General features: G+C 42.6%; 1 protein-coding gene across 4 annotated transcripts; it reads left to right on the plus strand.

Annotated features, from left to right (window-relative positions):
* edil3b (EGF-like repeats and discoidin I-like domains 3b) lies at positions 1 to 27,460 on the plus strand. 4 transcript variants are annotated; one of them, XM_031577993.2, is made up of 11 exons: positions 1 to 335; positions 2,686 to 2,763; positions 7,771 to 7,803; positions 8,877 to 9,005; positions 12,865 to 12,978; positions 14,478 to 14,659; positions 15,804 to 15,959; positions 16,475 to 16,619; positions 16,718 to 16,902; positions 18,530 to 18,685; positions 26,118 to 27,460. In XM_031577993.2, the coding sequence occupies exons 1-11, from the start codon at positions 239 to 241 to the stop codon at positions 26,271 to 26,273; spliced, it is 1,431 nt and encodes a 476-aa protein (XP_031433853.1). In that variant the 5' UTR covers positions 1 to 238; the 3' UTR covers positions 26,274 to 27,460. The 4 variants fall into 4 exon arrangements, with proteins under 4 accessions (XP_031433853.1, XP_031433854.1, XP_031433855.1 ...); XM_031577994.2 differs by having other exon boundaries at positions 7,774 to 7,803; XM_031577995.2 differs by lacking the exons at positions 7,771 to 7,803; positions 8,877 to 9,005 and having other exon boundaries at positions 2 to 335.

Consider the following 27,460-nt stretch of genomic DNA (forward strand, 5'->3'; position numbering starts at 1 on the left):
GTCTCTTAGTCCGTGCATCTGATACACTGAGAGCAATCTAAAGACGCGCGTCCTCTGTCCTGTTGTGCACCAACCATCATCACACTGCAGTAAGATGAGGCGGTTCAGTATCAAGCAGCATCTCTCCTAATAACATCTTGCTGGGCTATCGCACCTGCAACGGACTGTAAACTTCCACAAACATCATCCATCGACGAAAACCAAAACTATCGTTAAGAGGATTTACTATACGTAGTCTATGATGAAAGTGATATTTTGGAAAGTGTACGAAATGGTACCTTTATTTTTGGTCGTGGTTCTCCGCATTAGCGCAACTGTCCCACATCCGATGAATGGTGAGTTCATACTATGGTGAACATAGCCGCTAACAAGACTTTTGAAGAGGTCATACATTCAGCCTAGCCGGTGATATTCTGGCTATATCTCACAGAAAGCAGTTAAGAGTTATGCACCATGCGCTCAGACTTTCAGAGTTTCATTGCGATGTATAGCTGTTCTTTTTCCAAAATCCATGTGGGATAGTAGTTTCATGTAAGTTAGGGGACTTTTATGCGCCCTTTATAACGGAGAGGACTTAATCTAAGCAACTCGTTGAACAGAGACTGCATGCTATTTTAGCTTTACTTGTAGCCTATCTATTTGACGCCTTCGGTCTGATGTTTGTCCGTCCATCATTCATTAATTATTAACTAGATTGTTACTGGACAGAAATGGTGTCAGGCTGCTCGTTTAGTTTAGCAATAGTATAGGCTACGTTACTAACAGAGCATAAAGCAATGATAACAGCCTGTTTTAGGTCTCAGCATTGTTTGTATCTTTAAGATTGAAAGACCACACGTTTCTTCATTCGACGAGTTCATCAACATTTTGTTGTATAACGGTGGAGCAGAGTTGAGTTCAAACTCAGCCTCAGCACCACCGTGGAATTGTATTCGAGAAATTGCCTACACGAAGCTGAATATACGTGCGTTTTCCAGCGTGTCATGAGCCACAATAGGCTAAGATGATATGGAGAGTTTCTTAAGACCATATATTACAAGTAGGCCTATATAGGCTACAAGTATATTTTGTGTGCGTGAAAATAGTGAAGATATAGCCAACTTCTTTGTTGCCTTGCCTGTGTGTCTACTTATGAGATGTTCTAACAACACTCTTGCCAGCGATTCTCCGAGAAGCCATTGGAATTACCGGCTAAATTTGCTCTGTGGACGTTCGATCCATTGTTTCATAGGCTTACACGAACCTTCAAAACTTCAAGCGATTTAGATAAGGTTACCTTTCTGTTTAAAAATGGATGTCAGGAGCATGAAAGTGTTAAACACTAATCTATGGCTGCCATTCTGAGGGATAATTGGTTAAATTCAGTGTTGTCGATAGCTGAGATGGGAATACATTCAATACACCGCGCTACATATTTAAACTGCTGGAGGCTTTCCAGCAAGGGAGGTCTCTCTTTTCTATCAGTATAGTTGTGCATTGATTTCAGCTGGAATCTGAACGTGAACACGTTGCAAGAGTGGGGAGTGTTCAATAAGCATTTACCTTAGTACTCATTATATTTTGCCTGTAAAGTCTACCCACATGTCCAAAATGTCCATATTTTGATTTAAGTAAATGCTGGAATTAATTTCTGAATGAAATGCTTCAGAAAGTAGATTTCATTAAGAGACCTTTTGACATTCTCTGGTAACCATCTGCCAAAAAATGGATACAGAGACACTGTCTCAATGCTGCACTTTTTACCATGACGACTTCTGAAGATAAACTCAAAATAAACCTTTTCCCCAGCGGAAGGTAACTTTTTACCTCACTGATCTCAGTTCCTGACTGAAGTGAAACCAGGCTGCTACATAGGCATAGGCCAAAAACAGGTTGATTCAATAAATGAATGCAGGCATATTCATTAGAGATGTTGAAGCATTCCAAGTCATTCTCATGCAAGACGTTGGCAACAGGGAACATTCAGCAGAAGTAACTATCACCCACATGATAAAACAAACTCAGCTCAACCCAGGGTGGTGTGGAGCTTTGGCTCTGTGTCTTTGTGATATGCAAATGTACATTGAGTTCCACCCCCCCTTGGGTTGCAGTGGACTTTTTACCTTCCTCTTGCTAAAAAGAATACATTTTCTTCACTGGTTCCCAGCTTGTTCTCCCAAAAGGGAATGCATTTTTGCAAGACCTCGATTCTCCTGGATTTTTTAGGATTTATAAACAGTGCAATGAAAGGATAGAGGTCTTTTAAGTTCTATGGTACATCAGCTTTGTAGTGTAAGCATAGTCCCTCGGAGGATGTGCGGCAACATGAGAAGGCTGGTGATTCTGAAAGAAAACGAATCCGGAAAAGACACTGCTCAAAGATAGATATACAAACAATGTGGAAACGGGAGTGCACATGAACATGCAGAAAAGACTGAAACTGATTGAGTGCACAGTCTTTCGTTTCTTTACATTGCAGAAATAGAAATCACACTGCATATGTACTGTGTTTCTAAACTGACTTTAATCTCATATCATGTCAAATCCAGGCAGTGTTTCATGGTGATAATCTTAATCTCCCGTCAGGTGACTTAATGAGCATCTATAACAGCATCTTTCACTCGTCTAACACTGGGCTCAGTGGTAAATGTCCCCTTTGTGATAAGGAGATTCATTCTCCCCTCCTGTCTTCTTCATCCTGCACAGGGAAAGTGTGCGAGCCCGTTGTGTGTGAAAATGGGGGAGACTGTCTCAGCTCACTGTCCGGCGACATTGGTTTGACATGTGAGTATGAGCTCAGTGCCTCTGAATATACGGACAGCTTGTTATGTGGAAGTGTTCTTGTGTGATATTGCCAAGATTAAACAGAGGGTTGGAATAGCCAGTGGCAACAAATATGGCTTGGTCGTGGTCTTGAAAGGCCTGGGTGTGTATTTTACTGTGGGCTATATCTTTAAATAATCAGACAATTCTTCAGTATCTTCACCTTATATCCGGAAAATAGCAATACAGTAATTTCCCGACTATTAACCAGTTTATACATTGATTTTGCTAAATTTCCGAGGCCCTGCAGTTAACAATCAGGTGCTTCTCTCTCTCTTTTTTTCACATACTAATCCCATTAATGTATCACGTAAAAACATTGGATAGGTTACACATTTTCATTAACACTGAGTCACATTCAGTCTTCCATAACAATAAAGTAACGGGTGTTGTGTATTCCCACCCAACTGTATTTAATGGGATAGTATGGAGCGCAAACCTCCTCGACAGGGATATAACATGGGAGGTCTCATGCCAGTAAACCCCGCTTTGAACTATCCTAGCCTTCTCTAACTTGAGAAGTAAATAACTTGTGTTAGGGTGACCAGACAGTCCCCTTTTTTGGTGGCCTGTCCCCTGCTGGAGCTGTCCCCGGAAATGTCCCCGGTTTTCACTGTGACCAACAACAGACCCGGGATACAAATTAAAAAAAGATTAGTTTAGTTGCGTACCCTACACGCTCAAGCAAGCCAGCCAGCAGCCAGGGGGGCAAGCTCTAGATCAGAGTTCAAAGATGTTCTAGAATGCCCGTCTTTCTAGTATTTTGATTGTTGGAATATGCAGCGCGAGAGATCGCGTCCATTCATTCATTCAGCCAGCTAGCTCTGACAAATCGAGTACAACAAGACAACATTGCATTGGGATAGGCGATTGGCGAACGGTGTTTCTTGTGTCATTGTTCATCATCTATGTCATATATTATTTAACCTATAATATGTATGTAGCCTATGATCGACAATTTGCAACAATGTGTGTGTTAAGCAGCAGCTATCTGTCGGTCAGGTGTCAGCCACAGCTCAGAGGTGTCACAACCTCTGCTGCATACTCCTCTGTTCCTGTTCCTGCTCTTGCTCCATATGCTACTCCAGTCCGTTCGTCCTCTCCTGTGTTTTAGTATTTCCCTCACTTCTTAGTTTTCCCTCCATGTTTGGTTCTCACCTGTAGCCAATGTGTTAATTGAATTTAGTTCTCACCTGTAGCCAATGTGATAATTGAGTTTAGTTCTCACCTGTAGCCTATGTGTTAATTAAGTCTAGTTCTCACCTGTAGCCAATGTATTCACTGAGCTCCTATGTAAGCCTTGGGCTTTTTCCTTTGTCTTTGTGTGTAATTGTTTGTGATCAGCAAGATGTGCTGTTCTCCAGTCCTGTGATCGCTGCCTTGTTTGCCCATCGTGGCACTTTGATTTATCTCAGTAAAACACGCCTTGAGCGTTTGCATCCTATTTCTTTGTTTCAAGTCTCCAGTTTGTGACAAGAGGTGATCTATCAAGGAGCCATGAGAGGAAAGCTAATCGTTCAGAGCCCCATAGATCCCAGAAACATTCCTAAGTACAATCTACTATACCATGGCATCTAGTGTAGGGTATAGGAATGGACAAACTTGTCAATCGTCTGAAACTGATGAGCCCTTTGTTTCCCACGGAAGGAGCCTTTTCACCTGGGAGATTATGCAGACACAGCAGACGTGCTCCTCAGGCGACCTCCCTCCTTCCCTCGTTTGGATTCATGAGCAACACCGCCCAGCTCTCAGTCATGGCCCAGAGCATGTAGGGACTCTGGCTGCCTTTCATCAGGCCCTCACGGACCACCATCCTCCAGTTCCACACCCCACAACGCATGGTGCCCGCGTCCTGGATCAGCACTAGAAGGGCCCTCTTGTCCTTCAGTGCCCCGGGACTCGTGTACACAAAGCCCTCACTATGGGGCAGAAAAGGCCTTTGCAGCTGCAGGTCATGCTCAAGGGTGTTGTAGACATACGCGGTGATGAAGCTACAGAGGGTTGCTTGCTCTCGCTGGGTGCTCTCGACGTCGTGACAGTTGAAGCGGAACACATCTGACTCTCCTTTGACCCTGTGGCACAGGCGGCCATCTTCTGTGAAGCAGTAAGGGGATCTAGACAGACTGGGTGTTGTGGTCGACGTTAGATGCCATCTCTGTAACGGCCATATGCCACGTCCTGTGTTATTTGTTTTGTTTGTGTCACTGCAATGGAGCTTTTATTTTGGCACTTGTGGGACCGTAGGCAAGTCACGTGGGTAATGTTGTAGGAAATTAATGAGTGGATATAGGCACCTGAGCATCTGTTGACCGCTTGTAACCAAACTCAAGGAAACGTATTGCCTTAGCAATGTATTGCTACCTTGCACAGAAGCACTTTAGCCTACTCAATAGCTCATTTAGGCTATTGTCTGGAATACAAAGAAATACAGCGGCGGACATTGGAATTGTTTGTAGCGCGTCACCCAAGTGAAACTCCCTAGCTTAGCACACCTGATTTAGCTAATCAAGACCATAATAATTACACTGACTTTAGTCAGGTGTGCGCTTAAAGCAAGGATAGGTGTTCAACTATACTTTTGAATTGGGTGACAAAACGTCCCCGTCTTCCAGGGACAGTCAGTCCCCAGAAATGTCTCAGTTTTTAAGTACAAATTACGACCGCAGCAGATAGCAGCTTCATATCACTCTTCTTCTACTAACACCTTGCTCGCCTACTTTTAGAGAAAACTGCTGTGTAAAATTCATTCAGAAGCTAGGAAGTGTCAAGTGAATCCACAATATCACCATAAATGCTTTTCAAGACAGGAGGTAACCCAGGTATTAAAGAAGGGGTGGAGTTATGGGATTTAGAAATCGTACTACCAGGTGATTGGTAGCTGATTTGTATAGGCATACATTCTCTTTGAATTTAGGTCTGTGCATCATTTTGATACCCAGTTTTATCAGTCGGCCTTCGCCATAGTTTATTACAGTACAACAGTTACAATGGTCAATATACATGAATCCGGAACGGTACCCTTTTTTTATTTCATAGATACAAATATTTGGACATTTTAATGATATTTTGACCACCGAACTGGAAATGTCCCCGGTTCATTTAAAAAATCTGGTCACCTAAGAATATGAAGCTGCTCAAAGTTATAATTTAAATCAAGGAGACTATAATATCAGCTAGATAATTAGCTATTATTCCATGCAAATATAACTCCTTTTAAACCGTTTAAGGCTATTTAGCTAGCTATATAGTTAGCTAGCATGGCAACTAGACAACCAGGAAACAATGTTTGCTGCAAAGTTACATTTATCAAAATCAGCTGTGTAACGTTTGTGAGTGTCCTTCTCGAGCACGTTAATTCAAGAGTTTGCGATTCCCACTGCAAGCATTTCAGAAGATTATCGTTTATGGTGCGAGGTTGCCGGGGGATCGATTAACGATTCGACTTAAACGTTTAGCATCTGCGAAAAGATGAATTCCCCACCTTCCACCGTTCGCAGTAACATTAATATCAGGTTTCCCTGCAAGAGCGGGAAAGAGACTTTACTCACGTTGCTCGTACTCACATTGAGAGACATTGTCTCACGTCCTCACACACACACACACACACACACACACACACACACACACACACACACACACACACACACACACCTGTTTCCTACGGCTACAGACATTTAGTGAGAGTTGGCGCGAGGGAAATCGTGACTCCATTACGTGGTTGCAACGCGGTTTTCCCGCGGTATAACAGAAAACATATAATTCACCATTGTCACTGTTCACCGTTTTATTATCATTACAATCCATGTCCTAGTGCGGTACCCACTAGGCCATGTCACATTTACTCTCTGTTACAGCATACAACCCCGGTTAATTCATTCATACATACATACATACTCACACTCTCACCCGGCCCTACCATACTGCTGCTTGAATGCGGAAGTGTGCGCCACTAAGGAGCGGTATTTCTCCATGTCCAACAGGGGAGGGAGAAGGGAATTGGCATGAGGGGTGTTTGATGTGAGGTTTGTTATGTATGTTAATAATATGTGTGGTGTGTGTACGATGCGTAAATATTGTAAATGTATGGGTTTGGGTGCATTAGTCAAATTGGTGGTGGGCTTATGTATACGTTAATGCAACGTATAATGTTATCTATTGGAATAATGTGGGGATGGTTACCCCCACTGAAATGGTTGGATCCAATTGGGTCTGATTGGTCCAATTTAGCCTAATGGGCAGTATTATTTAAAGGCTGCCTCATGCCTTCAGGAGGGGCTGGAAGAGAAGGCTTACTTACCTGATGTGCAGTGAAGTAGATACTGCGAATACTGTTTGGATACTGATTGACTAGTTGGCTAGGTTTTGAGAACTGTTTGTTTGTTTTTGTATATATGTTTGGGGCTGTTTAGGAAATTCTCCCAGCAAAATAAATGTGGATATATTTTTCTAAAGAAAGCCATTATCTCATGCATGGTGTTTCCCCCCCCTCTTCACCACTAACTCCAGTCGCATACATCCCAAAACGTAGGGTGACCGCTCCAGTCTCTCACAGCATCCATTCCCCTACGACACCATAACACTAAATAAACGCTCAAGAGATGGTTTTTACTGTGAGTGGAAATGGAGTAAACGCCCATCCCTACTTCCTACAACTTTGAAACGTCTAGGCTTGATAACTACATGTCATGACGTAATGTTGAATAAACTGCAGTTAATACACGGGTGCCGTCAATACACATGTTTTTGTATAGAAATGACATACAATACTGTAATGCGGGTTACATACAGTGCGGATAGTAGTTGGGAAAATACGGTAATTGTTTATGCAGAGATGAAGTTGAAATTTAAAAGAATGTGTCTGAACTATGAATAGTATACATACATATACAGTATACACATGTGTATAAATTGTATGTGAGATAATCATAAAAAAGTCTTTAACAGCTAGAGATTTCTTTCTCTGCTTAGCAGCATCAGACTGGGACGAATCTACTGGAGGAGGTGAGGTTATCATTCATTTCCTTCTCAGCACATTTTCTCTTCATTTCAGTTCTGTTTACAAATATTTTCACCCAGAGTTTAACGACATTTTTGCTCTGTGCCATTTAATGTTCAAGATTACAATAGTAACACAACGGCCAACCTCACAACATATAGCTAACCATGACTTCTGGTCAACAGCACAGCATGGTTTATGAGTGAATTACTGGACCACCCCTTCTGTGTGCATCATGATAAGATTGGGAGTTGGATGGTTGGATTCACATGCTGTTCAGCTCCACTACTATTGAATGATTTATCTGATGGTTTCTGTAGTTTCATAGGAGCAAGCTATGCTAGGACTGTCAAAAGCACAAGCTGGCTAGACAGCAGGGAAATAACATTCCTGAAGTCCAACAACCTTTTGTCCTCTGCTTTGCTTGAGATTTTAGGATGAAAGGCAGTTGCTAAATGTAAGCTGAAAATAGCAACGAGCTGACAGTTGTTTGTTGTGAAAGTGTTGCCCAAAGTCAGCGTCCCATGTCACTTATCTGTGCTGTCTGTGTTAAGAAGACTCATCAGTATCATGGCTGCTGGTGCTTCTAAGCACTATAAGGCTTCACAAAGAAAATGATTAATGCCCGTGGCCTACGCTGATATCTCTGTATATTTAGCTTTGATGTGTTCATTTTAATTGTTCCAAATGGCGTGCTTCTTACCCAAAGAGAAAGTGATTGGTTTTTTTTTTGTTGCATAATTGTTACTTTTCTTATCTTTCATGGTGTGTTTCTTTTCTGAAATAAATGCACAAATATTCATTATCTGCCCATGACAACAGCTTTGTTGTTCTTTTTTTCCTAATGGGCAGGATTTCACAAATCCTATGGCTCACTTGTTTGAAGAACAATAACAGCCTCCAAGGCATTCTGGCAGTTAACAATGAATCACCCCTGTGAACATGATTCAGCCTGGGTCAAGCTGCTCCCAGCTCATTTAGGCAGATCATTTGTGTTCTCAGTATGCCACACCTTCAGTGTATAGCAGGTGTATCCTAGAATTCAGTGATGTTGTGAACATCTCTTTGTCACGTGTAGGGCCTTGTCATCCAAACCCTTGTCACAATGAGGGAGTCTGTGAGACCAGTGAGAAGCAGAGGGGAGACTCCTTTGTTGGGTATCTGTGCAAATGTCCTCCTGGCTTCGATGGAGTCTTCTGCCAACACAGTAAGACTTGTGAATATATGGACTAAGAATGCATGTATTTCCCTTTGTGTGACCTTTGTGTTGGTTCTATTCTTGCATGTATTTTTCTTGTTGGGCTGTTGTCTAAACACTTGCGTGGTTAGTTCTTGCTTCTGCCTTTTCCAATATCTTCAGTCTACTTGATGTGATAGCAGCACAAACATCTTTTTATGATTCCTAGATCAGGCCAACTCCCACAAGTGTTATCCTATCGAGCATACAAGACATAAGAAACTGATTCTAGGACAGGGTTTATTAGCATATTGGAGAACTCTACTCTTGTGAGCTTGCCCATCCAATAGGCCCTGTATCGCTCCCTTACTCCAAAGAATAGCTGACTTATCTCACAGAGTATGAATTATGCATTCCTCTCCCCACCAGGGAAAGTATGCCACATCTATCCAGAGCACGAATGAGGCCTACCGTTACATTTGCATCGGTGACCTTAATTTTCTTCACTCCCTCTGCCTGCTGTCGGGCCGTGGTCTATATTTAATGCAAAGATGCCACAACCGCTAAAGAAAAGTCCTCAGAGGCCAACTGTGTAATAGATTGAACAGCGGCTTCCAGAAACATGGCAACCCGAGGCCAGGAGTTGTGCTTTAATTGAGTTGTTTCATCCAGATTCACGCAGAGTGATGCCGGCCTGATGAAGATCCTTTCCCCACAGCCCGATGGCTTTAGGGAGCCTTTGTCTGGTGGATGAGCCATTATGAGGAGCTGCGCTCCACACACCAGCAAACACAGAAGGCATTCATCACTGGAGCTACATGGCTACCCACACACCCACCCGGCTGTAGATGGAGACTACCTCAATCTTAATGGCTTTGCTCTGCAAGCTCCTGGTGGCATGGCTTATATTACATTAGAGCCATGCGCACGATGGCAGTAAAGAGAGATACGTTGTGTCTATATCTCTCCTGACATGTGGCTATGATTATCTCGCTTGCCATCCATCAGGGAAGGAAATACACACGCAAATCATACGCCTGCAGTCATGGAGATATTCTCAGAGAAAGCTTTGGTGGGGGATTCATGGATATGTGTGTTACCTCCATGGGGTAACGTAATTATGTTTGCGAGAGTCAGTACAGCCTTGTACGAAGACTGTGGAAGAGACCCACCTCCGAATGGTAATCGGTTTCAGACAGTCAGGCATAGCTGTGCCCGACCTGACATTTTCCCTAATGAGAGCACGAACCAGTGGTAACCAGTGCCCAAGGTGTTTTTTCCTTGTTAGTGTGTTGTATTTTTGTTTTTTGTTTTGTTTTTTTGTTTGTTTAGGCAGAAGAATGAAGAAGCAATACATTCAGAAATGAAAGAGAAGCATTTTATTGTTTAAATGTACTTCTCAACTCTTCTCAAAACACATTTCTTAACATACCTCTGTAAATATGTGATGGTACGGGGCAGATGAGATTGTTTTGCAAGGGAAAAACCTGGTGAAAATGTCAGCTATTGACTACATTGGCACTGTAGAAATATGTTCAGTGACTGACAAACATTTGGTTTGCAGTGGTATTGTCAATAAAACAAGGGACTACTACAGTGCGTAGTATTCCTCTGCTCTGTTTGGTTAGCAGGATCCGTAGCTACATTTGCATCTGGCAAATATTTACCAGAGAAAATGGACCTCTTGCATTCCACATTCATATTTCGCCAGAGTGAATGTCAGCACATCCTGTTGCTTAGATACAACTGATAAATCTGTGTCTAAGTACATTCATACCATTCACAGTTTGAAGACTCCTCAGCGTCCCACATGATTTGCTTGAGGGTGTACAGTATTGAACTCACTCTCTCAGTGGGATAGTGATGAATGAACCACCACACACAAAGGCCAGCGCTGCTAGTTGGCAAAGCCTTTAAATAATGAATTAGCCTGACTACTCTAACATTTGTCTCACTGCAAAGATGCCAATAAGAATACTACCTCAAGTATCTGGTGTAACAGTAGCTGATTGCATACAGTCACCAGTAGCCTCGTATTATGTCCTGTCTCTCCTGTTGATCCAATGCTCAGCTTTCTCTCACCTGTTTGGTTCTGCTGGTGTTCTGGATGCACTGACTACACCAAATATCCTACAGTTTGTTCCCTGAATAATTCCAAGGATTATTAGTGGATAATATTTCATTCTAGTTAATGTTGAATGCCATAGATACCAGAGATGAACATAATTAGCTGTTGCCATAGCCGTCACCACACAGTCACGATGTCAACTATGCTATTGGGGGAAGGAGTGAAAGAAGCATTCTAAGAAAACCGTGGTTTCAAACTGGAAAATTTCATTTCCATAGAAAATAGAGTTTACCTCTCCTGTCACACCTCAGCAAGTCACACCTCTGCAAGTGCTAGAATGTCTGCTGAAACATTTAACAGCTCTACATTTTCCGTATCAACACCTAGCTCCGAAGTGAATGTGTTCCATTAAACAACTTTATATTATTTAATCATGTTATGCATGTTTGGACATTTTACATTTTAGTCCATATCAATCTCAATAAAAATAACATTAGATTTTCATGGAATCTAAGAGAGCAAGGCTACCCTTATTAAACAATATAACAGTCCGTTTGAGGGGATGGGAAAGGGCATTTTAAACAGGTCTGACAAGCTACAATTATGTTTCAGTAAACTTAACCTTTAAGAACAACAGAAGAAGCACTACAGTTTATTCCTTGTAAAACTGTCCCGAACCCACGGCGATATTGCCATCTTCTTACATTGTAATCTCGTCTGACACATTCAGTTTAAAGGGATTGCGTGACAATGCTATTGGTTGTCTTTAAGCAAACCTTTTGTTTTAAAAACAAAATCCTTACAAATCCATGTTTTGAGAAGCTGATGATTGTGTTGCAGTAGAAAGCCCAGTGCAGCACATGAATCAGGCATCTTCCAGCCATGGCTGCATGCGCTGCCCTCTGCTGGCATGTTACAGTGTGGCTTCTCCCACAGGGTGGGGGGTGGGGAGTGTGTTGTGGAAGATTCAAGGCTACGACGGCTCACAGTGTGGGCTCGGTGGAGAAGAGAAAACGTTGCCATCGCTGGTCCCTGTGATTTCAGCATGAGTGACCCCACAACTTCCCCTCCATAACAAGTCTCTGGAGTTGTTCCGCTCCCCTCCCCCCCAATCTCAGGAAGCTAAGAGTTGCAGTTTGTGGCTTCCCCAAACATCCAGGCAGATTCCTATGAACGACCCCCGTGGCAGTGGATGGATATGCTTCGAAGCGTTTTTTTACCGCTGAAGTCAAGCGTTAGTTGGCCATCCCAGGCTCGTGGGACAGGATCTTCTCAGCACGCACTAAGCATCCTCATGAATCACACATGACGGCCGTCTACCGAGGACCCCCTTCAGAGCCGCGAGTCTGTTTCTCTGCCTCTCAGACAGAGACAAATGAGACCAAACTGACACAGTTTGGGCGGCGAGAGAAACATATAGAGACACTACAAAAAGCTAAGTGGCAGGGGATTGCCAGTTATTGTGCTAGAGTTGACCTAGGGCTAAAAGCAAGAACCCACATCTACCTAGAACCATGCCGAGGGTATGTGTTAATTGCCTGGTTTGGAGTACATAAAATGTCATGATGTGTCTGTGTGGAGCTGTAGCAGCTTTCATGTGAAGTCTTTTGCTATAATTGGCAGCCTGGTTGCACTGCTAGCCTGGAGAGATGTGATCAAGGCTGTGAGGGAGTATTTGAGTGTCAACAGCCAAGTCTACGCAAAATCATCTGTGTTTTTGTGTGGCCAGAAGTCAGCTCTTGGACACACTATGAATAAGGCAATGCATGCAGGCTTTGTCATTGGAAATGTTTGAATGTAGTGTTTTTTTTGGTTCTGCAGATATAAATGAGTGTGCAAAAAACCCTTGCAAAAATGGAGGAATCTGTACAGATTTGGACGCTAACTACACCTGCAAATGCCCTGGAGAATTCATGGGCAGGAACTGTCAGTACAGTAAGTACAGCATCTAAAATATACTAATTTAATACCTCTTTCAAACGGAGATCTCTTATTTTGCATGCCATTTATTTCCTTTTGATTCACTTGAAAGACCATTTCATCTTCTTCCCATTGTAAAGACATTACTCATTCTGCAGGAAAAGGCTTTGAGTAAAAAAAAGAAACTGTCAGAGAAATGTCACTGTTCACTGGCTACATGACTCAGAAAGAGCTGCAGTCAGCTAGTTGGAGAGTGTTCAGATGAAACCATGCAAAACATCACTGCAGTGCAGGACGGTACATCTGATTGCCAAGCCGTGTCCTCTAAATTACGTGGAATATTTAATTCCCTTTTTTTTAACCAGCGGAATGTGTCTTCACCGCGTCTTCACATTTTCTATAGAGTGTTATTTAAAATCAATTCCACTTTGTAGCTTTTAAAACTGTGTTTTTATAGATGAGACGCATACCAGACCATGTCTTTTCTGTAGAAACATTTCTTGGTGATAACATTTGCGGGGGGAAAAAATTAGGATGGTGCAATATGAAGCCTAACACATCCACAAGCTCACAATTAAATCAGTCCCAGATTGGAAGCATGCTCTTTCTGTTACGTGTTCTTCTGAAGAGAGTATTTAAAGTTGCCAACCTGGCAGGGAGTGGTGTTGCGATGCTTTCCAAGCAGGGTAGCCGGAGCTCCTTGAGAGCGAGCCTCAAGGCCCTCTTCCCCTCCAAGTCCCAGACGTCTCTGTACCTCGACTTCGGAGATGCTCAAGACTCTCCATCTGACCAAAAGACTGAGCAGACAGACGGCGATTCGAGTTGCATCTGGATAAATGAGGACGAGGTAAACAGAAGGAAAGATACGTGCGCAAGTGAAGATGGCGTGTCGATCAATAGCAGAGACACCACACCATCCAAAACCGAATGCAGGGATGCAAACCTGTCGCTGTGTAGCCGCTGCAGGCAAACGTCCTTCATAGAGGAAACAAAGGATGCAGTTTTCAACAGGTCAGGTTATCCTGACGTGCTGGATGAGGGCAAGGTGGCAAAAGACTCCAAGTCAGAGGCTGATACTGTATCAGTGACCGGGACGATTGACAGCAGAATCGACGATCTCTCACCAGATAAGGCCAAGCCATGTTGTGGTATATAGAGATATTCTTTTGGTGTATCAATGTTGATTTCACTCTCACTCTGTCTCCTCTCTCTCTCTCTCTCTCTCTCTCTCTCTCTCTCTCTCTCTCTCTCTCTCTCTCTCTCTCTCTGCATCCCATTGTCTCTTTGTATATCTCTTTTTATTTATCTTCACACGTTACTTTTATCGTTGTTTTTCTTGTTTTCTCCTTCTTCCCCACGCCTCATCCTAATGTGTCCATGTATGGGTGTGTGTGTGTGTGTGTGTGTGTGTGTGTGTGTGTGTGTGTGTGTGTGTGTGTGTGTGTGTGTGTGTGTGTGTGTGTTTGTGTCCATGTATGTGTGTGTGCTAATGGACCAACGTTGTTCTTACCTAGAATGCTCTGGACCTCTGGGTATGGAGGGTGGCATCATCTCAAACCAGCAGATAACAGCCTCATCTACCCAGCGAGCCGTGTTTGGCCTACAGAAGTGGTACCCTTACTTCGCTCGCCTCAACAGGAAGGGGTTAGTGAACGCTTGGAGTGCTGCTGAGAGCGATCACTGGCCATGGATTCAGGTAAGCTCTCTGTGGATAAAAGAGTGCTCGTGTCACATGCTGTGTCCCAACGTTTGCAAATATAGTCAACATATATTTACATTTCTGAATGCTGTTGGTACACAATCTTTTTGGTGCTTTCAGCTGCTCTCTACCCATTCAGAAGTCTGTAAAATGCAATAAGGGTCAGATAATAAATCTTTCATATGAGTTTCGTCACATATAAAAGACAACTTACAATGTTTATGATGACATGATTGCCAAAAACACCAATATTTCTTTTTTTCAGGGAAGTTGTAATGTGGCAATCCATTTCCATGAGTCACTGGGTTTATATTTGAGTACAAATAGCATCAAAACGTCGCCTTGTTTAGGTGCTATTGGACCAAATCTGATTAGCAGACACAGAGCGAACAGTGTGACAGAACTCTGATGTTCTTGGCACACGTAATGAGTAAATTGGCCAGCGTTTATCTAAAGCCTTACTACCACGAGCTACAGACACAAAACCACCAGTGTCAGTGATGTTCGTTTGCCTGGGTGTGTTGCTGTGAGCTTGCTTTGAGGTCCAGCTGGATTCATGCCAGGGGATGTACAGCAGCATGTCCGAGTAAACTAAATAGCTGGTTATCGGGTTTAGGTCTGTACTGTATTAAATGGCAGGAAAACGTATATCGTAAGGTCATCCTGCATATTCACCTGAGGTGGTAAAACATCACAAATTTATAACAGCCAGCTTATCTAACTGGAGCATACTGTATATTCAAGACTAAAAATAGGTTAATTTGCTGTACTGTATATTAAGTCTGCTAGGACTGGAAATGACTTTTGACAATGACAAAAAAAATTGCTTTGGGCTTTGTAGTGTGAAAAAATTGTTTCATTTTTGTGTTCATTAGTAGTTTGTCTTTCTCATACAGACACATATTTACATTTTAGTGTATCATTTTTTGCGTATGAGGTACAGAAATCCCTTTCATCCTCAGATTTTGTGACGTTGTCTATCCCTGTTTTCCAGTAAGTCATGATACATGATTGCGTACAGGATTTTAATGAACTATTACAACATTACAACAAACATACCTTAGGAGCACAAGTGCAATTGCTTCTCCGATTTCAAAGAGCATCAGTCATCACTGATCAGTCCTGTCCTTACTGTGTTTAGATCAATCTGCTGAGAAGGATGAGGATCACGGGCCTGATAACGCAAGGAGCCAAGAGGATGGGCAAACCGGAGTATGTGAAGGCCTACAAGGTGGCCTTCAGCGAGGATGGAGAGATCTGGAGCATGTTTATTGACAGGGGAACCGATGGGGACATGGTGAGCTCCTGTGTCCTTTAGGAGGGACGTTTCTGTCCTTCATGTGAAATCCTGCTGGCTTGGAACATTTTGTACGGGAATTGTTTTCGACGCGAGAGATGAAGTGGGTCCACAATTAAGTTCTTTGACAATTATCCAAACATGAGGTCCTGTGCTAATGAAGTGGTCATATATTTTGTATATCTGGGGTTAGACATAGACATGCTCAGTAGGTGAAAACCAGTCATTTTGAACTTTATTTTAATTCTACTGTGTTATTCAGGAGAGCATTTTATTGAATGTAGAATAGCAATAAGCTAAGTTTCATAACAAATATATTGTTGTAAAACAAATCTAGGTATGTTCTTACCTACAGTATACAGTAGTTATCACCTATATGTATAGTGTAGTTATCACCTATATACCTATATGTATAGTATAGTTATCACCTATATGTATAGTATAGTCATTAGCTACCTATACTTGACTATAGTGTAGTTGCTGTGTTTTGCATAACTTATGCATCCCCCCCCCAGGAATTCAAAGGAAATATTGATAATAACTCCCCTTCCGCCATCTCCTTCACGCCACCGATTGAAGCGCAATACATCCGCATTTACCCTCAAGTCTGCAGGGGACACTGCACCCTTCGCATGGAGCTTCTGGGCTGCGAACTCACAGGTCAGCCGCAGGCTCCTCCTTCAAGGACCACATTCTGAAAGCAAGAGACAGTAGGTAGAGCACTTACCAATTCCATTGTCTTCTCATTCTGATGACAGGATGCTCAGAGCCAATGGGGATGAAAACTGGACACATCCAAGACTTCCAGATCAGCTCCTCCAGTGTCTTTCAGACGCTGAACATGGACAGTTTCTCCTGGGGGCCAGGGAAGGCCCGCCTGGACAAACAGGGCAAGGTTAATGCATGGGCATCTGCAGCCAATGACCAGTCACAATGGCTACAAGTAAGCAAGATGATATTCTTCATATGTCCTATAAATTATTCTAATATAAATAACACATGCCGAAATAAATTCTATTGAGCATTCTGCTGTCTGTGTCTCTGCGTAACTGTGGAGTTGAGTGAATTGCATTGTGTTGATTGAGAAGATGAAGGCCCTGGGATGAATCTGAGAATAGTGAGGGAGAGGTCCTTATATACGGGGGGAAAGAGGAGATACAGTAATAACCTACATGTATTTAAGGCAGCAATGAGGAGTTCTGTTCCAAAACTAGCAAGCTAACTACTTGAAAGGCATGCAAAAACCTTGCAAACACCACCAACAGCTCAGTTGACACTGAATAGAAGCTTGCCAACACACTAACTGGTGTCTTTTGGCTGTATAGCTGGCAATGTCATGCTGTGAAAGCTTTTCTTTTATTTTTGCAGGGTATTCCAGCCCGGTACACAGAAGTACATAGGGTAGTGGGAAACACACAGGTGTTTATCTGTCCTTCACATGACCATTTGCTATAAAAATGAATTTGAGGATGGTACCAAAACTAGTTGCCTATAAAACCATTCCTCAAAAAGTGCCAAATTGTTGCATAGTGTTATTTTAAAGGGTGGTGATATTGATCTCAGTTGTGTCTACATTTAAAGTGTAAATGCAGAGACATGTTTGAGGAATTACCTAAGTTTCAGTTCCAGCTGACCATTCCGCATTGCCAAGCATACAGTATATATGGATGGGTTGACCACATGTACAATCATTACAGAGATGACCTTCCTTTGCCATCATGTTTTGGCCATCCTATTAACTCAGATAGGGAGTGATACATTCCATTTTTCTAAGCCATTAAATGGCATAGACAGTGAGGCATTTTCAGTCGACAAACAAAACCTAGCTAAATTAGATCTTAATAGGGTTTCACTAATGAGGCAGTTCCCTTTGAAACACGAGGCCTGCTGTTGGAAAACATCACTTGTTGGGTTGCTTAAGAACTGCAGACCGGCAGAACATTAATCATCAGCGTAACCGTTCTCCCATGCTCTAATGCACATGAAACATGAAGCATTTCTCCTGGATAAAAGCATGGACGTTCTGAAAAGAGCCAATTGAATGGCAATTCCAAAGCCGCCATTATTCACACAGTTATGTACAAAAATAAACCAGTGAAGTGCAAATCCACTTAGACGCCTCACATTCCTTTTTCCCCATCCCTAATCTTCGGAGGTCTTCCTAGGACAAGCATCCTGAGATCACCAGTGTTCATTCTCTCCTTTGTGGCCCATTCAAAAGCAACGCTAGTCAACAGAGTTTGTTTTTATTTGACAAAGAACAATTGGCATCTTCTGATCTTTTTCTCTTTGCTGTTGTTTGTTGTAACTGGTATTTACACACTTTGTCCATTGGCAGTCATTTATCCTTTCATCTCTTATTTGAAATTTGGCTTCAATAGAATACTTCTTCAAAAGAATCCTTCTTAGTACTGGATTTATATCGCTAACATGAACAACATCTCTTTCCTTCTTTCCCTTTTTTTTGCTAAGTTGTATTCCCCCTTTCTCAATCTTTGTTTGTATGTATTTGTTAGTAAATATAAGTGTAAGTAAACATCCATTGCCTAAGGCTTTGCTGTTTCCCTCAGGTGGACATGCTGCTCCCCACCAAAGTGACTGGCATCATCACCCAGGGTGCCAAGGACTTTGGCCGTGTGCAGTTTGTGGGCTCCTATAAGTTAGCTTTCAGCAATGACGGTGAGAGATGGATAATGTACCAGGACGAATCACAACAGAAGGACAAGGTAATGTCTTCCATTTCATTAGCGAACTAAAACTAACTCATTCCCAAATGTTTGCTTTTTTGTTTAGGAGTCCATTCTTACACCCTCCACATCGCCACATTTGTCAGGCTTCAGTCTCCTGTTTTGGGGTGGTTGCATATCATTTTTTGCATCACTAATTAAAAGGCACAGAACTGTTTCAGTAAGTGTTGCGTTTAGCAGTCTGACAGGGGATATGAATCTTTCCGTCGCGCAGCAAATCTCTATACCCTGCGGATCGGACAGTCAGGAGAAGTGCACTGAAGTGAAGAATTAAATTCAGAATTTTTAGTGCTCTATAAATACAGCACCTCTCCGCATCATCACCGGTGAGAGGAGGGGAGATCAGCTGAGCTGGGCTTTGAAGAATATTTACGCCCATCAGCAGTTTTTTGACAGGCCCTTTTCTCTCCACCTTTGCCAGGAAGTTATCACTTCTGTTCTTCTCTGGCAGGAGGCCTGCACACACAGTATAAGCTGATGTGACAAAAGCTTATCAGAGAAACGCTTCACCAGAAGCAGCAGTCAAGCATGACTTTGCCTGCGGAAAGCTGCACCTAAAAAAAGTGTGATCTTCAGCCCATTAGCAGAAGGCTGAAGCCTGAGGTGGAAATGAATGTGCAGATTTTCATTAAGATTCATTTTCAGCAATTCATTTATCATGTCTATTCGCTATTTTAAAATAGGTGCACTTCAGATATAATTGGGTCTTCTATTAATTGTTCATCACAGTCTAGACTAGACAGCACAGAAAGGTGTATCATTTATATCTCAAGGCACCACTATTTTGTATTTTTCAGTTATATTTCATAAATGCTCATTTCAATTGCGGGTAGGATTGTACTGTTCTTGAAGGCTACTGAGCACATTTTTTTTATGAGATTATGCTTCACTGTATATATTTGCATGATTGAAACATCATCCATTATTAATATTGCACATGTCCAGGGGTTTCAATACAGAGCATACACGCTACTAGCAAAGAGCAGAGCCGTTGTCATGGCAACAGAGACATTTATGTATCGATTGAACTGTCGTGCCTCCGACCTATTGAATTCCAAATATGTTTCAAGGTGATGTTTGGGAGTTAATGGTGGTGTCCTGTCAAATCAAAAGATAAGCAGGGTGCCTTTAATGATCACAAATCAGCCGCATTCCCCTCTAAAGGAGTCTTCTGTTCCCTGTCTGTTTACTGCTAATGGCCATCTCTGTGGATCAGCAGTGATTTGTGTCCTGTTATTGACGTACAGTTTGTGTGCAGTGTAGTTCTTCCCATTAAAATTCAGCAGGTCTGCAGCTGTAGGCGATGGGCTGTGCTTACTTGATTGGGTGTTGTGTTGTGTTGTGTTTGGTATTTGTCTATTCAATTGTGGCAGTCCAGAAATGTTTTGAACTTAATGAAACATGTTTACGTGGCATGCTCGCCACTTGGCGTTTGGCTTGCCTTGGATGCAAACAAAAGCTGATTTGGTGGGTGTATCCAAGAGAACAAAAGCTGGTTTGGTGCAGGTTACCCGTGTATCCAAGAGAACAAAAGCTGATTTGGTGCAGGTTCTCCGTGTATCCAAGAGAACAAAAGCTGATTTGGTGCAGGTTACCCGTGTATCCAAGAGAACAAAAGCTGATTTGGTGCAGGTTCTCCGTGTATCCAAGAGAACAAAAGCTGATTTGGTGCAGGTTACCCGTGTATCCAAGAGAACAAAAGCTGATTTGGTGCAGGTTCTCCGTGTATCCAACAGAACAAAAGCTGATTTGGTGCAGGTTCTCCATGTATCCAAGAGAACAAAAGCTGATTTGGTGCAGGTTCTCTGTGTATAGATACAGTAGATAGATAGATAAACTAGATAGATAAACTTTTAATTAATCCCATTAGGGAATTGCAACTAATGACCCAGGTGTAATAGCAGCAAGATTTAGGACAACAGGAATAGGAATCAAACATACACATTAAAGAAAATAGAAACAGTCCAGCTTCCTCCGCGTTCTCTCCTCCGCAACCACCTCCAGACCATCCAGTTAGGAGGGATCAAAGAGTACTAAACATATTGGGCCACAAAATGAGTTTAAAAATAAAACGTTATATTATTGGATATTCTAATTCTACAGTAATTATCTAAACTCGAACTATGGTTAGTGCACTATTGCCACGGACAGTATAGTTACAGTATTTGTCCAAAGCAACTTACAGAATATTAACTCCAAAACATGCAAAGTGAAAACAATCAATTAGTAATAATAATAACCAAAACAATAATAATATTTTTTTTATTTATTATTACCATTTATTTATAAAGGATGCCTCAAACTAATTAATGAATTAGACAGGTGATGTTTTAAAAGGTGAGTTGACAACAGTAAGTGTAATTAGTTTACTCTTTTGAGTACCCCTAAAAAGCTCTCCAGTTGGCTAAAATCTTATTTTTCTTGAGGAGGTAAATGGCTATATCAAACACGATGTTATCAGACCGAACAAAATGGAAGCTTTTGCTCTGACAAAACAGTTATCCGAACAAAAAAACATCCATTTCCCTGAGAAAACTTAAAGGCATACACATTTATTTGGCCTACAATGTCATACCTATAGGTTGATTTTAGATCAAAGTCATACCTATAGGTTGTTTTACAGTATAATATTTTGGTGACGGATACATATGTAATACAGAATGTATTTACGGCCAAATCATCATCGTGTCATCGTTTCAAATGGCTCTCAGAATCTCAGAAATGAGCTTTTGCGACACTGGACTCATTTTGTGGTGATGCCCCATATATTGATATTTTGGGAAACTCTCAAGGGTAAGAAAATCAAGAAGACACCATACTAATTTATGATGAAGAAGAGACCGTACTCATTCATGCTTTTTGCAATAAAACATTTACTCTGAATTCAATTGGTTTACCACATTCCTGCACAAGGTGGTATTTGTGTCCTACCCACACTAAAATAAAGTCAAATAATATTTGCTACTTTGTGAATGCAGGAATGTTTCCCCCTGGTTTATTGGAGTTGTAGGCTATCACACAAAAGGTAATCAATAGTTTGGACGGAATGTGAAGAACAGTCCTCTTTTGTATTGGTGTATTGTCCTAATTCAAATCTGTTCCACAGTAACTCTCACAGTAAGTAATATGTTTAATAATGATTCTATAATATAACAGAATCATAACTGGTAAACATGTATTAATATTCTCCTGTCCTTCCAACCTTGGGAAAGGGTTTTTGGAGAAAGAGAAGAGAGAAAAGGAGTGGAGATAGGCCAAAGAATATAATTGCGTGGCGGTGGCTCATTTTCATGCTGGGTGACCTCTTAACTAGGCCCAGGGTGCTTTATTAAGTGTGCCGCCTCCCAGCTGTGGGAGAGCTGAGGGCTGGCCTGTCTGTAGCATGCTGATGAAGGTCAGCGCCTTCGCTTGGAGTCCCAGGGAAACGTGTGATCCCAGTGTCCTTGTCCACTCCTGCTGACCCCCGATTCTCTCCCCCCCACCCCACATACACACACCTTAAAGCACACACCTGCACACCCAGATGGTCTCAAAGTCAAACACCCACACTATTGTGCATGCATACACAAACATACACACCGATGAAAATCACACACACACACACACACACACACACACACACACACACACGAGAGGGAGACCCATCAATGCAAGCAGTGTGGAAGTGTTCCACCATCCTCTATAATGAGAACTAGCCGCCTTAATAATGCAGAGATGACTTTCACACTGGAAACATAGTCATTACATTTACATTTACATTTAGTCATTTAGCAGACGCTTTTGTCCAAAGCGACGTACAAGGGAGAGAATATTCAAGCTACGAGCAATAGAACCTGGTGTAACAATAAATAAATACTACTTTACATAAGAAATATAACTAAATGAAATAAAAAAGAGAGAAAGAAGTGCAGAAATGTAACTGCTGTAATTGCAAGTTACTAGTCGAAGTGCCAGTTAGGACGGGAAGTGCTCTCTGAAGAGTTGGGTCTTCAAAAGCTTCTTAAAGGTAGAGAGGGACGCCCCTGCTCTGGTAGTGCTGGGTAGTTCATTCCACCAACGTGGAACTACAAATGAGAATAGTCTGGACTGCCGTACTTGCACAGACGGCAGTGCCAAACGACGCTCACTAGAAGAGCGCAGCATCCTGGGTGTAACATTTGCCCTTACAAGAGCATTTAGGTAGGTGGGAGCAGAACCATCAAGCACTCTGTAGGCAAGCATAAGTGACTTGAACGCTTGAACTGCTTAATGCGAGCAGCTACAGGCAGCCAGTGGAGGTCAATAAGAAGCGGGGTGACGTGTGCCCTCTTCGGTTGGTTGAACACCAGATGCGCCGCCGCGTTCTGGATCATTTGTAGTGGTTTCACCACGCAAGCCGGCAGGCCCGTTAGGAGGGCGTTGCAGTAATCAAGGCAGGAATTCACCAAGGTTTGCACCAGCAGCTGGGTGGCATACTGGGTTAGGTACGGCCTAATTTTGCGGATGTTGAATAGCGCAAAGCGGCAGGACCTAGAGACAGAGGCAATGTGGTCCGTGAAAGTCAGTTGGTCATCAATAATGACCCCGAGGTTTCTTGCCGTTTTGGATGGAACAAGAGACAATGAGTCAATATTGATGCTGATGTTGTGGTGGATGGCCTGTTTGGCTGGAAAGACCATCAGTTCCGTTTTGGCCAGGTTCAGCTGAAAGTGGTGGTTTTTCATCCATGTGGATATATCAGCAAGACAATCCGAGATCCGCGCCGAGACTGTGGTGTCCTCAGGAGGGAAAGACAGAAACAGTTGAGTATCATCGGCATAGCAATGATAGGAAAAACCATGCGAGCGGATGATAGGGCCCAGCGAAGTGGTGTAAATGGCAAAGAGAAGTGGTCCCATCACCGAAACCTTGGGGCACCCCTGTGGTAAGGTGGTGAGGTACAGACAGCTGACCTTGCCATGACACATTGAACCAGAAATGCCAGAAATGCCCATACTTGACAGTATGGACAGAAGGATGCGGTGGTTGACTGTATCAAACGCAGCTGATAAATCAAGCAGGACGAGAGCTGAGGATTGAGCTGCTGCTCTAGCTGTTTTCAAGGCCTCTGTCACAGACAACAGGGCTGTTTCGGTGGAGTGACCACTTTTGAATCCAGACTGGTTTGGATCGAGGAGATTGTTCCTTGATAGGAACTCTGTGACCTGTTTGGAAGCTGCCCTCTCAATGGTTTTTGATAGGAGCGTGAGAAGTGAGACCGGTCGATAGTTTTTTTGAGTGGGATCGAGAGACGGCTTCTTGAGCAGCGGTGTTACCCGAGCCACTTTAAATGAAGAAGGGAATGTTCCAGAATTAAATGAAGCATTAATCACCTGTGTTATTGCCGGTAAGACGGCAGGCGATATGGCTTGAAGGATATTAGATGGGATGGGGTTCAGCGGGCATGTAGTTGGACGGCTACCTGTTAGGATTTTGGAGACCTCACTCTCGCTGAGAGGGGTGAAAGAAGGAAATGATGAGCCATTGACGGTTGCGCCCTTAGGGGGGGGAGACAGTTGGTCGAACTGTTTCCCGATGGCTGCCACTTTCTCTGTGAAAAAGGAAGCAAAGTTATCAGCAGTGAGGTTAGTAGCTGGGGGAGGAGGAGGAGGGTAGAGCAGAGTTTTGAAGGTGGAGAATAGTTTCCGAGCGTCAGTTGCACCGTTGATCTTGTCGTTGAAAAAACTCTTCTTAGCAGCAGTGATGCTGGATGAGAAGGAGGCCAGCAGTGTCTGGTAGCTTGCAAGATCGTCCAGTGCTGCAGATTTGTGCCACTTTCTCTCAGCCGCTCTGAGATTGGAGCGCTGCGTTCGGAGGGTATCACTCAGCCACGAATGAGACTGGGTAGAACGAGCAGGTCTGGTGGAAAGTGGACACAAAGTGTCCAAGCATGAGCTCAGAGTGGAGCAGAGTGATTCTGTGGCATCATTGACACCTAGTGAGGAGAAAGTGGATAAAGGTGGAAGAGCAGAAGAAACCAGAGAGGAAAAGTGGGTGGGAGAGAGGTTGCGGAGGTTGCGCCGGAACGAGACCATCGGAGGGGGGACAGAGGGTTGCTCAATGAGCCGAACATCAAAGCGAATGAAGAAGTGGTCCGAGCGATGCAGAGGGGTTACCGTTAGGTTGTCCGTGGTGCAGTTCCGAGCAAGGATGAGGTCAAGCTCTTTTCCTGCTTTGTGAGTTGGAGGAGTGGGGACCTGTTGTAGGTCGAACGAGTGAACCAGGGTTCGAAAGTCAGCTGAGTTGGGATTGTCTAGGTGGATGTTCATGTCGCCAAGGATGTGTTGGACATTCCTGCTCAGGGATGGATGACAGCAGGGTGTCCAGCTCATGGACGAAATCACCCTGTTGTCCTGGTGGACGGTAGATAACAATCACATAAGTTTTAACAGGAGCAGTTGACATAATTGCATGATATTCAAAGGAGGCATACCTGTTTGAAGGCAGCAGTGGAGTGAATTTCCAGTTGTCTGAAATCAGCAGCTCCCTCCCACCTGCACGACCAGATGGCCGGGGAGTATGGGAGAAGGCATAGTTGGTGGAGAGTGCTGCCGGGGTAGCATTGTTTTCAGGTGTGATCCATGTCTCCGTGAGAGCTAAGAGCCCTAGGGAGAGGTGGTTGGCATAACCTGAGATGAAATCATTTTTTTTGACTGCAGACTGACAGTTCCACAGGCCAACAGAGAAAGAGGTTACAGCCGAAGAGGTTTGTTGAAGTGAGCGGAGATTACCCAGGTTGTGCTGCCGTCTGCTGCGCTGTGATCTTTTTTGACAACCAGTGACAACAGAGATGCTACTGTGACACATGGCTATGGCAGAATCAAAATGAAAAAAAAGTTTACCTTGTTTGTGAGCCTTGTTTCGGTGGACTTGTACAGGTAGACTTGCACATCTTTACCCAAAAAGGTCTTCACACGAAAAGCACGAGGGCTGACACTTCCGCTGACGCTTCAGCAACAGCCCTATGGAAGTAGCATGCTCACTGATTGCACCCGGCTGAAGGTCCTCCCAGTTTCTGCCTTGACAAAGTGCCTTGATTGTAGATGACATGGGAGTCTCACTAGACATTACTGGCCAGTTAAGATGGATGAATGATCAAATGTGTGTGTGTGTGTGTATGTGTGTGTTTGAGGGAGAGAGTTTGATTGTCTTCACAAGATCATGTTGGTGCATTGGAGATGCAGAGATGGGCTAAAACTTCCACTGATTTGTGGACATTTTTGTAATGTAGAAAAGGACATAGCCTGTAGTGTAAAATATATTGAAATGATATAGATCTAACTGCAGCTACATTCTACATTTCTGAAAATTCTGTCATTTAGTGAAACTTCAACTGTTGTTGTTGACTTTGTGTTCCTCAGTTTGCACTGTGTCTGTCTGTGTCCTCCTACAGATTTTCCAAGGTAACTTTGACAATGAAACACACAGAAAGAATGTGATGGACCCACCCATCTATGCCAGGTTTATCCGGATCATTCCATGGACGTGGTACGGTCGAATTTCACTACGAACGGAACTGCTTGGTTGCACGGAGGAGGAGGAGGAGTGAGCTGCTTCTGTTCTTCATCCAGAGACTGTAAAAAAGACTTTGTAACCGTGGTCTTCAGTGGTTGTCTATTCAGACATATATTCAGATGTGATCTTTAGTTTGTTCTTTTCTCACGTAATTGAATTAGAGTGTACGCTCCAGGTTTTAAATTAATGTTTTGAAAGGCTTTGATGGTGTGAAACTTGTCTGTTCTGAGTGATTCGCTTTTACTGATACGATAGTCACAGTTGGGTTCACAATACCTGTAAACCCTGTAATTTACTTTTGAGATCTTTTTGTCTGTTTTTGTCAACTAATTTAGTGTTGAAGGAAAACATTGTCAGGCATTGATAGCATTGATAGTGCTTCTATGCCATCCACTACAAATTGAAATGGTACAATTAAGTTTAAAAACATCCTTAAAATTTGAGTGTATACCATTAGTTGTATTTTCATACTATTAGGTGATGTTTTTGTAACGTATAGGTTTAATTCCATCACAGACAGCCAACTGGTTAATTACTATCAATATTTTTGAATGTGCAATGGTGTACAATACACTGTATATTTTTTAAAGTAATACTGCATAGAGTTGAATAAGTCATAAGTTAGGATACTGAAAATGTTGTGACATGTTACTAACTGCATGTAAAACATAACGCCAAACAGAGCAAGGAATGAATGTGTCAGATCTCAGATGGATAACATGATCCAAATGCAGGGTGTAATGATGTCATTGTTGAGGTCTTGATCTTTGAATGTCACACTGGCCTAATGTCTCTGTTCCGTCATTATTCCCACACTATTTCAATAACTCAGGTCAATCAATGGTCACCGACTGCATCTCTTGTGTGTGTGTTTGACCCTTGATTTGGGTGAGTACCAGTAGATCAATATATTTGATTATATATTTTTCTTTTCTGATGAACGTCTTTGCTCTGTTTCAAAAGATGAATCTTTTTCATGATCACATAGAAAGGCTTAATCTTTGTGTGTTTTATGTAGATAAGTGAGCTCTACAGTCGACTGTTGGTATCAGCTCTAGATGCGAACAAGAGATGGCAGAGTGCATCTGTTGATCTAAAGAAATGCAAGAAAAATAATGTACTTTATCTGTATCAGCAGTGTAGAATCTGGAGATATTTGACTATATTTGCACTTAGTTTTCAATTATGAATTCAATAAAAAAATGTTAAGTTCCATGCTGA

This window comes from Clupea harengus, chromosome 12, assembly GCF_900700415.2.
Source record: "Clupea harengus chromosome 12, Ch_v2.0.2, whole genome shotgun sequence".
NCBI classification, from domain to species: domain Eukaryota; kingdom Metazoa; phylum Chordata; class Actinopteri; order Clupeiformes; family Clupeidae; genus Clupea; species Clupea harengus.